Genomic DNA, 13,980 nt, shown 5'->3' with positions numbered 1-13,980 from the left:
TTGGCCAAATCTTCCTACTCCCTCGAATAATTTAGATTAAAAAGAAGACCAATTATTAGAATCTATGGCTTGTGGACATAGGCCAATTTGAACCGTCACCTACTACCTAATTTGAGCAAATTGGTAATTGCCTTTCTAGAAGCAGGCAGGCCATGTGAAAAAATGAGCACAGTGCTTTTTGCCATTTCTAGTGACGATTATTGAAAACTTTCGGCCAAAACTAATCAAAGGTGTAGAGCATAGGTGCGACATCAATTTAGTACAAAAGAAATCGACAAAAGACATATCCTTTCAAGATTACAAATGTCCCATGGAGCATGACGGATTTTAACAATTTTAGGCTGCCTTTGTTCATTTGGATTTCTAGTTAAAATATGACTTAATATAATATGATATGGTAGGATATGAAATTACCAAAATCTTGTCTATTATGTGGTAAATTATAGTAATAAAATCGAATATTTTCACATCTATTGTTTGATATAAATAGTATATCAATGTAAATGTACATGAAAATGTACAAAGGGAGATGTTAAGAATAACTTACAGTTTAATTGCTAAAGAAACCATAAAAGGACAAAATGGAGATAACATCCATAAATAAATCCATAATTATTTTACAATCCAAATCTTAAACAGCAAATGAGCTCATTGTAGCATTTTAGAGTCATGGGTTCGACTATGAAGACAAATGTAAATGAGCTACAACAATATCAATAGGAAAATTAGTCAATGCGTATCAAATCTGTTAAGAGAAAGAAAACATTATCATTTAGCTTTGCGAATCTGAATTAGTGTTTAGACTCTCTCGCCTACTTCAATTTTATTTACTTATTTTTATATTATTTTCACTCTCTTTTTTGTTTCTTTTTTTATTCCTTTCCATCATTTCTTAATAAATTAACTATACCAAAATACCTAAAATATGCTATAGATATAAATTTTAAGTATGTATATATAGAAAATAAATTCAAATATATAAATAAAAATAAAATGAAAATCATTGTTATTTTGAATTTCCCTTTTAATATTAGAACTCATATATTGTTTATATTTAATTATTTAAATTCGAAGAAATTTATTATTAGACAAAAATGATTTTTATATCATAAATATAAAAAAAAATCTATCAATAACCAAAGGAGGCCCTACTTGCCATCCCAACTTTACCCAGATAGCATGCACAGCCAAAGAGTCGCAATATTTCCAGATAAGTCTTAACTTGCAGAGGGATTCAAACTCATGGAAGCAAATGCAAAATGCGAAACTCTTTAGTGATGGGGACCAATTAACTAACCTTGGATTGGTGGTGGGTTGGTGCATCATTGACGTGTGCAGCTTCTGTCTGCTGCTCTAACAAAGAGACTTCTTTATAAAACGCGGGAGACAGAGCGGAGAGAGTCGCTGACTAGGTCCGTCAAGAAGGAAGAAAGAAGCAGAGAGAGAGAGAGAGAGAGAGAGAGAGTGAAAGAGAGTGTGAGGGAGCGAGAGTGAAGATGGTGGTGAAGGTGTACGGGCCTGACTATGCGTCGCCGAAGCGGGCGCTGGTGTGCCTGATCGAGAAGGGCGTCGAGTTCGAGACCGTCGGCGTCGACCTCTTCAAAGGCGAGCACAAAGCCCCCGAGTACCTCAAGCTCCAGGTCTGTCCCGTTCGTTCTTGAAAGTCCGACTTCACTTTCGGTCAAACTCTCGACAGCTTGACTTTTCATCGTGTCTCCTTTCGTGGGTACTTGGCATTTGAAGTGTGTCTTGTCTTATTGACGCTGATTCGGATCTCGTGCGGGCGCGCCTGTCTAGCCCTTCGGATCGCTTCCTGTGGTTCAAGATGGCGACTACACTCTGTTCGGTAATTCTCTCGACTCTTGGCTTCTTGCATCGTTCTTTTCTTTCTATTGCTGTTTTCTTGCGGTCTTGAGATCAGAGCACGGGGACAGACGGATGGTTCTTTAGCATGCAGATGTTCCTAATTTACTAGGGCTGTTTGCGTCGTGGACCTCTTTGGTGTTGTATTATTCCTGGCGGTGTCGTGTTTTGTCGGGCTATGTACGCGGCTAATTAGTACTATGCCAGTGACTTTGGTGAAATTAAAATTTAACCACCTACTAACCAACTTTTATGGATCTTTTACAACTTGGAAAGAGCAACTTCATAAATGTTCGTTCACATGTCCAGCACTCACTGAACTGGTGTTTGATGAGCTGTTAACACTCATTCTAGGAGATAAGTCTGCATTGCATGCGAGGGAAGAGGAAAAATTATCCAAAAATTTCTAAATCTATTGTAATTTTGCCAATTTAGTCATAAACTTTTTAATTTTGTTAATTGAGTTTAAATATCTTTGACTTTTTCCAATTGAGTTCCTTCGACCAATTTTGACATGAAATTACTAATGTGGATGTTAGATGTTGTATGTGATACGGCCGGCGACGACTAACGCTAACATACACAATTTTTAATAATATTTAAATATTATTTATTTATTTGTTTGTTTGTTTTTCCTTTCCTTTATTTTTTTCCTAACCCTAGTTGCAGGCTAGGAAGCATTGACATTTTCCAAGATCTTTCGTGTTGTGTCAAACACTTTGACACGCTCCGACACATTTCCACACGTAGTCAACAGGTGTTAGAAAATCCGACATCCGGCCCAACAGGATCCAACATGTGAGTTTATAATTTCAACACGTGATTTCGACACACATTAGGTTAATTTTGAAAAGTTTCACTAAAAGAGGAGTCAAAATATAAATATGTAAAAAAAAATAAAAAATAAAAAAAATAAAAGGGAGAAATAAAGACTTATTGTTATATTTGATGGTGAAATGTGGATTGTTTTTTTTTTTTTTTTTTTTTGACTTCTTGTTAAATGTTAATTTAATAGTGGAATGTGAATTGATTTTTTTCCTTCAAGTTTTAAAGATTATTTGAACGGAATATAGCTGGATTTGTTAAATTGAAACAATGAATCATATCAACAAATGATAAATTAATGTTTTTAGTGTAAATTCATTCTATGCTCTTTTTATTATTTATTTATTTGTGAATCTAAATCAAATTAATTTTATTAAAATAATCATAAAAATGATAATTTATCATGTATATATAAAAATATATATTTAATATATAATGCGTCCTAACGTATCGGAATTCTCTATTGTTTTAGAAAAAACATGTTGACGTGTTATATTGTGTCATATCGCATGTTATCTTATGTCATCTTATGTCGTGTTGCATGTCATATACTGGTATCAGTGTTACTTGAGTTGCAGACCACAAGTGAGAGGGTTGGCCTTTGCCTAGATTTAGGCGAGGGCTGTGACACCCTTGCTTGGCTTGGGTAAGGCGAGGGCATCCCTCACCTGGTTTTGGGTGAGGGCCCCTAGCCTAGATGAAGTGAGGGTTGTCGACCTAGGATTAGAAAAAAAAAAGAAAAAAGAAAAAAATTATTAAAAATTTAAAATTATTAAAAAATTGTTTACATCAATGTCACTTATACTACCAAATAAAGTTAATGTCTAGTTCAATGATCTTTAGCTAAAATCAGCTAGATGAATTTAATTGGCAAAATGCAGAAGGATTTAAGGATTAGATTGAACATTAGAAAATTCAAGGAATTCATTAAATTAATAAAAGTCAAAGACAACGTTGCACTTAGGCTAAAGTTTTAAAGACTGTCATTTTCTCCGAGGAAATTTATGCGAGCATAATGAATTTCAAGTCTACCGTCCAAATATGTCAGATAGCGTGCGCATTGCCAGAGAACAATCTATCAAAGATAAGTCAGAGGAAATGTTGCAAACCCTTCCGAGGCATATGCGAAGTCAAATTCGACGAAGGTAATTAGTAGCATACCAACATTGACCGATTATCTAACCTTGGATCTCCAAAGGAATCTGGTCGCGAACAGTAAGTTGGTGCATGACGGTATCGTGTGCGACTTGGTTTAATCGTCTGATAAGAGCTTCCTTTATAAACCCAGACGCAGAAGGAGAGTCGATCCTGAAAGATATTTGGAAATCAACTGGTCCGTCGACAAGAGAGAAGAAGAGAGAAAAAATGGTGGTGAAGGTGTACGGGCCTGATTATGCAAATCCGAAGCGAGTGCTGGTGTGCCTGATCGAGAAGGGCGTCGAGTTCGAGACCGTTCCCATCGATATCTTCAAGGACGAGAACAGATCCCCTGAATTCCTCAAGCTCCAGGCCTGTCTCTGTTCTTGAAACTCGCGTCTCTTTGGATCCAACTGGAGTTTACATTTTCTTTGTGGGTACTTAGCATTGAGGTACTTTATCTGAATGTTTCTGATTCGGATCATGTGTGTGCGTGCCTGCAGCCCTTCGGATCGGTTCCTGTGATTCAAGATGGAGACTATACTTTGTTTGGTAATGCTCTCGACTTTTGGATTTTCACATCGCACTCCGACGCTTGGACCGAAACATGTGGAAGCACGGATGGTTCTTCAGCATGCTGTCGCTTGTGTAATTTGTCGGGTTAAGGTTTGGTGTTTAAAGTCTAAGAAGCTCTGCAATGAATAGATACCACAGGAAGTTGAGAAGCCCAAGTTCTGTCGACATAATATTCAGTTGATATTAGCAGCTCGTTTTAGCTCATGGACGTCCGGTGATTTAGCTTTGCGACTCCTTTAATCACTTGCGTGCTTTGACAATAACTTTCGAGTGTTCTTTTATCCTCTCTAAAAAAAAAAGAAAAAAAATGCTGGTGTAATCAAAATGCATTAGGGGCGGAGGATTTGTGCTCGGAACTCAGCACCTTCCGGCATTTGTTAGGTTAAAGTTAAGGTTGTCGTCTTTATAATTTGAACTTTTTAAGAGTCTGATCAATCTCAAGTCGAAACATTTGCCTAGGCAATGGATGATTTAAATCAAAGCTCCATGGCGAAATAGTCTGAATTGGGAAGGATTGGGCGTGCGTTTCAGCGGTGAGATGCGAGTCTTTCGAGTATTTTCCCCATCAGTCAGGATTGCTCAGGTTTAAGGAAAAGAGGCCAGACTCGTCAGCTGGCTATCTGGGGAGTATCCAAGGAAGAGTAAAGAGTAGCTTCGAAAACTACCGTTTCCTATGTTGGCCGAAGGCCGTCGATTATCTGTTTGAACCTGCATTTTTGTCCAATTACTTTCCTGATCGATGTCGAGGCAGAATGATCAATTCATAGTCATAAAAACATCCCACTGATTCTGCACTGTTACTGTTGGTCTAGCGTTGTGAGACTGACTGCTTGTAAATTCAAAATCTTAGCGCTGGTCTCTTTTAGGTTGCGTTCTAGATTATGGTCAATTTCATGCGGGGGGGTAAAGATTTGTCTCTCTGTAATGGATCCTATTTTGTTCATGCAGAATCGCGGGCCATCGCAAGGTATTATGCCCAGAAATACAAGCACCAAGGGACCGACCTGCTGGGAAAGACGATAGAGGAGACGGGGCTCGTCGAGCAGTGGCTCGAAGTCGAGGCCCAGTGCTACAGCCCGCCCATCACTGACCTCATCTACAAAATTGTTTTTGACCCGATTAGGGGACTTACCCCGGATCCGAAGCTGATCAAAGAGAGCGAGGACAAGCTCTGTAAGGTGCTAGACATCTACGAGGAGAGGCTGTCGAAGAGCAAGTACCTGGCGGGGGATTTGTTCAGCCTCGCCGACCTGAGCCACCTCTCGTTAACGCAGTACCTGATGGGAAAAATGGGGAAGGAGTACCTGATAAGGGACCGGAAGCATGTGAGTGCGTGGTGGGATGACATCTCGAGCAGGCCTTCTTGGAAGAAGGTCGTCGAGCTCTGGCCCGGTCTGTATTAGGACCGTCTTTATTAGGTCCGTCGGATGCACCCGAGTCCTTGGTCTGTGAGAAGGAGTAGTCGCTTTCCGTGAACCATCGAGTCTCCCCGTGCCTAATTAGTACGTTACTCGATCTCAATCGACGGATTCAGGGGATCTAATAAGCTTTGTCGAGTCTAGTTTGTGAAAGATATTGTGTCAAGTGGGATCACTCCAGTGAAATTATCCTCTATAAGGCCTTTTTTGATGTTGTATCCTTCTCTGGTCTAGAATAATGTGCTCTCTGCTAGATCTGAAACATCATATAGTGGTTGTTACATGACGTGACAATGATATAAAATGTGACAAGTTAATAAAAAGTATATTACATTAGGCACATATTTACCTGAAGAATTATGATTGTCAATGTTGGGCGACTCATTTAATATCCTTGTTAGAAAAATTGTTAATTCGTTGAGTTAATTGGACTTCTCTTCTAAAAAAAAAAGTATCCATTTTTAAATGATTCTAATGCCAGACATTTCTTTTCTTGAAAGCCCATATGTCAATATATTCCTTTCATTCATAAAGTAGAAACTTAGGCTCCATTTGTTTAATATAAAATGAATAATTTAGAAAATATTTTTCTAAAAAAATCGTTTGTATTGCTTGAAATAATTATTCAATACAAAATGTTTTCATTATAGGTCCGTTCATTTCGCAAAAAATATTATATTTCTGGAAAACATTTTCCTAGAAGTCATTTTCAGGAAAATGACTCTATTTTCCAGTGTTTGGCCTTAATCTAAATTTCGAGTGGAAAATATTTTCTACCGGTTATTAGTTAATTTAATTGTTTGGGAAGAATTATCAAAAATTGAATTTTAATATTTCTAATTGACCAAAAAATTAGTTTTATTTTTTTATATTTTTAAAAAATGAGTTTTTAATTATTTGTATTCTTAAAAATTATTTTTTTTATTATTTCTTTCCTTTTCTTTTCCTTCCTCCTTCTTCCTCCCGACTTCTCCTTCCTCCGCCACCGCCTCCTTCCTCCATCGCCGCATGCCTGACGATGGTCGGCTGTCTAGCGACTGACCAAGACCCAGTCGCCAGATTCGGCGAGCTCAAGGCTCGGCCGATCTCGCCAGAGTTTTGTCAGGCTCTGGTGAGCCGCGAGCTCACCCGAATTGGCGGCAGAGCTCGGGCTCGCCTGGATCGGGAGCTTGATCTCTCCGCCGGCGAGCTCGTGGCTCGCGCAGCCTAGCGAACCTCGTCAAGCTCGGGCGAGGCCCAAGCCCCACCCAGCTTGCCGGATCTAGCTAGGCCCGAGCTCTGCCCCAGGCCGGCGGTGCTTTGCCTCGCTCGATCGGGTGAGGCTCGAGCTCACCGGGTTCGGGCGGCTCGGGTCGCCGAGATCACTAGGCGGAGCCTCGCTAGCCTAGGGCGAGGCTCGAGCTGGCTTGTGGCTAGTCGCCGGCCACCAAGGAAGAAGATGAAATGGAAAAAAAGAAAAGGAAAAATTAAAAACTCGATTTAAAAAAAAACAAAAAGAAAAAGAAAGCATAAATGTGTTGGTGAAAAGAAAGAAGGTGGAAGAAGTTATGGAAATTTTTTTTCTCTTCTCAAAAAAGGAAATCATTTTCCACAATCTTACAAGAAGATTTTCCATTGGCCGGAAAATATTTTCTTTGACCATCTATTTTCCATCATCCGAACACCAGAAATTCCGGAAAATGTTTTCCCAGAAGTTGTTTTTCGCGAAACGAACGGACCCATAATGTCTAAACATTTTTTCGTGTATGATGAAAATATTTTTATTATATATTTTTGTAAACAATAGAAAAATAATTTTTAGTGATTTATTTTAATTTATTTTTCGCGAAACAAATGCATCCTTAAAATATATTTTACTCCATGACCATGTAAATGGTGTAGGGGCTGCTAGAAGAAAATCTTGTACCGACATTGTTTTTTTTTTTTTTTCCTACTGCTTTGGTTGCTGCTCTGGCTTTCTGCTTGCTAGCTCTCAAGTCATCGGGTTGCACTCCTGCCGTCATGGATAGCAATCTTCAACTATGATTTTCTGGAGTCATCGAGTGCAATTTCACCCGAATTTCGATTTAAGTTATAAATATCTTATGCCATTATGATGACAGGTCACAGACTCACAGGTCGTAACAGGAACCGAATTCCTTTTAAAAGTTACAGTGTTTTGTGGTGATTTAGAGTTGAAAAACATCACAAAGCAATTGAAGTTGTACAGCAAGCCATTACGCAGCATCAAGATCCCTCCTCTTGTCGAACACGTCGCATGACTCCGCTATTGAGTTTCCGAATTGGGCTTTCACCACCTGACTCCCTCGGAAAGTGACTAGAATGACGTTTCGTTGTCAAAGGAAAAAAAATTGGTATCGTGCAAGTCGATCGCAACTGGCCAAAATTGCACCCCTTCATAGTCTGGTCGGTTAGTGTAGCGGTGACCTTGACCCCTACAACAAGTCCACACGGACATGACTCGAAAAGTTTGATCCATACGAGGCGCGTGCCACATCCTGAATTCTATGGAAATGGGGAAACGATACTGCTGCCCTTCTACTTGGAGAACGCATTCTCAATCCCAAACTTGATATTAAAATATAAGTATATCGTACTATCTCAACTCATATCCAAAACACAACTAGCGAAAGCTCCTTGCCATTAGCGCTCTGTTCTTGCTTGTCAATAACTAAAGAAGTTGAAAATAAGCAACTATAGCTCGATAAGAAGTGCATATCTCTTCTAAGCAGATTGAGCATATACTGTGCATGTTTACAGTACAAAATCAAAACTCATCTAATTCAAATCCACAGTATTGCATATGTATGAAATCAAAAACAAGTTTTATCTTTTGAACAAAACTTTATACATATAAGAAATACTCTTTTCATCGATAATATTAAAGTAGATATCAATGGTCCAATATATTGATCAATCTCATCAATTCACATATCGATGGTCTATTTCATTGACCAATGATTAATTTCACACCATACATCAATGATTTATTTCATTGATTCATTTTATGCTTAATATTCAACCATAATCATGACACAATGTCTAGTGAAACATGACCAAGGCAATGTCTCTGCTTGTTAGCAGCTAGTGGTTTGGCCTATAACAATATCCTTAAGCTTTAAAAACTCCTAACTAAGTTCGCAACAATATTAATTATCAAATCGTCATATTCTAATAATCCACAATACCAAACCCAAATCCATCTCATAATCAAAATACTTTGACACAAACCAAAACATATATCCTTTGACCGACCAAACAAAAAACATATATTCTTTCAAAAATCAATTTCTTCCTCAAAACCAATTCAGAATCGATATCATAAAGTTTTCATAATATCAAACATATATCCTTTCGCAATATAATATCTTTATAAATCAAATTCACAAATCAATACATATAGCTTTTATGCAATAAAGCAGTTCCCAAATTATAAATTGTTTCCAAAAATGCTTTCCACGCTATTTCAAATAAACAAAAGGGCAATAAATACCCGATTCAAATTTTATGTATCAAATAAGCAATGAACATTATTTCTGCCATTTAATTAAATCATAATGTAGAGCTCATGCAGAAATCTCTAAAATTTCACATTGACCAAAAAGTTACTTCAAATCTTTTTCCATAACTCCATAATGCCCTAATTATGATTTCCATGTAATATCACATCTTAAAATTGAATTTGTAGTTTAAATTTCACATAATTTCGAATTTGTATCCTGATGTTGAAAACTACTCCAAATAAACAAACAAATGCCGTAAATTTTTATCATAAAAATGAAGTTGATCCAACTCGACGAGAATTCCAAGGTGTGTGCGCTAGTTCTTCCTCTCTACTTTTTCTCTTTCGTCTTCCTTTTCTTTCCCGTTTCCTTTCACTCTCGGTGCGGGCTGTCCCATCATTACTCTTATTTTTTCCTTTCTTTAAATATGAAAAGCCCACTTTTGACCAAATATAACAAAGAAAGACCAAATATTACATTTTGTCTTTTACGATGGTGTGCCTCCGAGCATCAGCTGGATCAATATTCGTTATAAGGTTTCTCCACATTCCTCAGCTCGATTCAATCCGAGACAGCAATTTTCAGGACCCGCCCTCATCAGTGGGCAGCCAGGAAGTCAACCAAAGCAGCGTACTTGACCAGCATTGCAGGGTGAGATCATCACGGTTTACTTTCGCAATTAGGTTTGACTAATCAAATATGAAAAAGTTTCGGAGGAGAGAGAGTCACATAAATGATCCTTCCCAAAAACACCTCCTTCTACCACTCGAACCGATAGTATTTCCCATCGCAGTATTTTGTTTGAGCGATGGTGCTTTTTGCTCTTCTAATTCCGTTGTTGCATGGAAAATGTTATGAGGTTTCTTATATTCCCACGCGCAAAGATTGATTTGGGTGAATAATGGCATCGGACATATAATAGTCTATTACCCCTTTCTTCCTTGTGGAGGTTAGGTGATCAATAGTTTACTCAATTGCAAGTGCAAAGGAAGTCGACAAAGAAAACCATTTTGTATATGGTGCAAGGACAGGTCAAGTGTGCATTTTTGATTGGCCAAATCTTCCTACTCCCCTGAATAATTTAGATTAAAAAGAAGACCGATTATTAGAATCTATGGCTTGCGGACATAGGCCAATTTGACCCGTCACCTACTACCCAATTCGAGCAAATTGGTAATTGCCTATCTACAAGCAGGCGGGCCATGTGAAAAAATAAGCACAGTGCTTTTCGCCATGTCTGGTGACGATTATTGAAAACTTTCGGCCGAAACTAATCAAAGGTGTAGAGTATAGGTGTGACGCCAATTTAGTTCGAAAGAAATCGACAAAAGATAGATCTTCAGGATTACAAATGTCCCATGGAGCATGATGGATTTTAACAATTTTAGGCTATCTTTGTTCATTTGGATTTCTAGTTAAGATAAGACTGAATATAATATGATATAGTAGGATATGAAATTAACAAAATCTTGTCTATTACGTGGTAAATTACAGTAATAGAACCAAATATTTTCATATTCTATCATGTCTAATATTTGGTATGAATAGTATATCAATATAAATGAATATGAAAATGTACAAAGGGAGATGTTAAGAACATCTTATAGTTAATTGCTGAAGAAACCTTAAGTAGACAGAGATAACATCCATAAATAAATCCATAATTATTGGACGATCCAAATCTTAAACAATAAATGAGCTCATTGCAACATTTCAGAGTCATGAGTTTGACTTTGACGACAAATGTGAATGAGCTATGACAACATTGATAGGTAGATTAGTCAACGCTCGTCAAATCTACTAAGAGAAAGAAAATATGATCATTTACCTTTGCGAATCTTAATTAGTGTTTTGACTCCCTCGCCTACTTCAATTTTATTTACTTATTTTTATATTATTTTCACTCTCTTTTTTGTTTCTTTTTTCATTCCTTTCCATCATTTCTTAATAAATTAACCATACCAATATACCTAAAATATGTGATAGATAAATAAATAAAAGTGAAACCAAAATCATTGTTATTTTGAATTTCCCTTTTAATATTAGCACTCATATATTGTTTATATTTAATTATTTAAATTCGAAGAAATTTGTTATTCGATAAAAATAGTTTTTGTATCATAAATTTAATAAATTCTATCTATATTTATCTAATCTCTTTAATGGGATATTTTTAATCTAGGGCAATACATCCCTGGACAGGCAAAGGAGGCCCTACTTGCCATCCCAACTTTACTCAGAGAGCATACACGGCCAAAGAGTCGCAGTATTTCCACATAAGTCTTAACTTGCAGAGGGATTCAAACTCATGGAAGTAAATGCAAAATGCAAAACTCTTTAGTGATGGGAACCAATTAACTAACCTTGGATTGGTGGTGGGTTGGTACATCATTGACGTGTGCAGCTTCTGTCTGCTGCTCTAACAAAGAGACTTCTTTATAAAACCCGGGAGACACAGCGGAAAGAGTCGCTGACCAGGTCCGTCAAGAAGGAAGAAAGAAGCAGAGAGAGAGAGAGTGAGGGAGCGAGAGTGAGGATGGTGGTGAAGGTGTACGGCCCTGACTACGCGTCGCCGAAGCGGGTGCTCGTGTGCCTGATCGAGAAGGATGTCGAGTTCGAGACCGTCATCGTTGACCTCTTCAAAGGCGAGCACAAAGCCCCGGAGTACCTCAAGCTCCAGGTCTGTCCCGGTCGTTCTTGAAACTCCAACTTCTCTTTCGGTCAAACTCTTGACAGCTTGACTTTTCATTATGTCTCCTTTCGTGGGTACTTGGCATTCAAAGTGTGTCTTGTCTGATTGACGCTGATTCGGATCTCGTGTGTGCGCGCCTGTGTAGCCCTTCGGATCGGTTCCTGTGGTTCAAGATGGCGACTACGCTCTGTTCGGTAATGCTCTCGACTCTTGGCTTCTTGCATCGTTCTTTTCTTTCTATTGCTGTTTTCTTGCGGTCTTGAGATCAGAGCACGGGGACATACGGATGGTTCTTTAGCATGCAGATGTTCCTAATTTACTAGGGCTGTTTGCGTTGTAATCGGCCAGTGAAGCGTCGCAATAGTCTAAAGAGTTCTACAACGAGTGGATATCAGAGGAAGTTGAAAAGATTTGAGTCCTCCGGCATGTTCACTTGATATCAGCCACTCATTTTAGGTTACATACATCCACTCTCAATCTCAAGTCAAATCATTTGCCTGAGGAACAGATGATTTGAATCCGAAGCTCTTAAGGCCAGGCTCGTAGTGTCCATATCCGTTCTGGAGTTGTTCATGATCTGTCTCTTTTCATATGTCGACCAAAGGCCGCTGATTTTCCGTTTGGACCTGCATTTTCATCCGGTTATGTTCTTGATTGGAGTTTAAGCAGAATGATCAGTGCATAGACATTGAAATGTCCTGCTGCATCTACACTTATACCGTGGGTCTAATGTCATGAGAGTAAGACTGCTGGTAAATTCAAAAGCAGAGTGCATGCCTCTTTTAGGTTTCATTCTGGTTTTTTGTTGCTTTTCATATGTGGGGATAAAGATTTGTCTGTCTACTCTCTGTGATATATCCTGTCTAATTCATACAGATTCGCGGGCCATCATAAGGTATTATGCCGAGAAATACAAGCACCAAGGGACTGAACTGCTGGGGAAGACAATCGAGGAGAGGGGGCTCGTTGAGCAGTGGCTCGAAGTCGAGGCCCACAACTTCCATCCGCCAATCTACGACCTTGTCCACAATCTTGTTTACGGCCCGCTTATTGGGCTTACCCCGGATCCGAAGCAGCTCAAAGAGAGCGAGGACAAGCTCTGTCGGGTTCTGGATATCTACGAGGAGAGGCTGTCAAAGAGCAAGTACCTAGCAGGGGATTTCTTCAGCCTTGCGGACCTGAGCCACCTTCCGTTCACCCAGTACTTGATGGGCAAGATGCGGAAGGAGTACCTGATAAGGGACCGGAAGCATGTGAGCGGTTGGTGGGATGATATCTCGAGCAGGCCTTCTTGGAAGAAGGTCCTTGAGCTCTGGCCCGGTCAGTATTAGGACTGTTTTATCAGGTATGCCGGGTGCACCCGAGTCCTTGGTCTATGTGAAGGATAGCGAGTCTCTTTGTGCCTACTTAGTATGTTTCTACTCGATCTGAATCGGCAGATTTGGACTATCAAATAAGCTTTTGTTGAGTCTGGTTTGTGAAGGTCATGTGTAAAAGTGGGATTTCTCCAGTAAATGATCCTGCTGTGGACCTCTTTGGTGTTGTATTATTCATGGCGGTGTCGTGTTTTGTCGGGCTATGTACGCGGCTAATTAGTACAATGCCAGTGACTTTGGTGAAATTAAAAATTAACCACCTACTAACCAACTTTCGTGGATATTTTACAACTTGGAAAGAGCAACTTCATAAATGTTCGTTCACATGTCCAGCGCTCACTGAACTGGTGTTAGATGAGCTGTTAAGACTCACTCTAGGAGATAAGTTCAGTCCGCATTGCATGCAAGGAAAGAGGAAAAATTATCCAAAAAGTCATAAATCTATAGTAATTTTGCCAATTTAGTCATAAACTTTTCAATTTTGTTAATTGAGTCTAAACATCTTCGACTTTTGCCAATTGAGTTCCTTCAACCAATGTTGACATAAAATTACTAATGTGGATCAGACATTGTATGTGATATGGCTGGCA

General features: G+C 38.8%; 2 protein-coding genes across 2 annotated transcripts; both read left to right on the top strand.

The window, feature by feature from the left end:
• The first annotated feature begins 1,472 nt into the window (after positions 1-1,472).
• On the top strand, positions 1,473-6,037 carry LOC104425060 (glutathione S-transferase F9). Its single transcript, XM_010037636.3, is given in 7 exon segments — positions 1,473-1,640; positions 1,798-1,846; positions 3,977-4,197; positions 4,329-4,377; positions 5,350-5,679; positions 5,682-5,743; positions 5,745-6,037. Coding segments are annotated over 7 exon segments (915 nt in total). The 5' UTR covers positions 1,473-1,496; the 3' UTR covers positions 5,805-6,037.
• Positions 6,038-11,772: 5,735 nt separating this feature from the next.
• LOC104425061 (glutathione S-transferase F9) lies at positions 11,773-13,593 on the top strand. The gene is made up of 3 exons (XM_039304290.1): positions 11,773-12,002; positions 12,160-12,208; positions 12,891-13,593. The coding sequence occupies exons 1-3, from the start codon at positions 11,859-11,861 to the stop codon at positions 13,343-13,345; spliced, it is 648 nt and encodes a 215-aa protein (XP_039160224.1). The 5' UTR covers positions 11,773-11,858; the 3' UTR covers positions 13,346-13,593.
• Positions 13,594-13,980: the final 387 nt, after the last annotated feature.

Source organism: Eucalyptus grandis, chromosome 11, assembly GCF_016545825.1.
Source record: "Eucalyptus grandis isolate ANBG69807.140 chromosome 11, ASM1654582v1, whole genome shotgun sequence".
Taxonomy (NCBI): Eukaryota; Viridiplantae; Streptophyta; class Magnoliopsida; order Myrtales; family Myrtaceae; genus Eucalyptus; species Eucalyptus grandis.
Note: the sequence above shows the minus strand (reverse complement) of the source record. Positions and strands in the feature narration are given on the sequence as shown.

Bases quoted from the DNA above. Each gene is read 5' to 3' on its own strand.
- LOC104425061 (XM_039304290.1), top strand. From the start codon at position 11,859: ATGGTGGTGAAGGTGTACGGCCCTGACTACGCGTCGCCGAAGCGGGTG. The intron at 12,003-12,159 runs GTCTGTCCCGGT...GCGCCTGTGTAG, and splicing joins CGGAGTACCTCAAGCTCCAG to CCCTTCGGATCGGTTCCTGT. The intron at 12,209-12,890 runs GTAATGCTCTCG...TAATTCATACAG, and splicing joins TGGCGACTACGCTCTGTTCG to ATTCGCGGGCCATCATAAGG.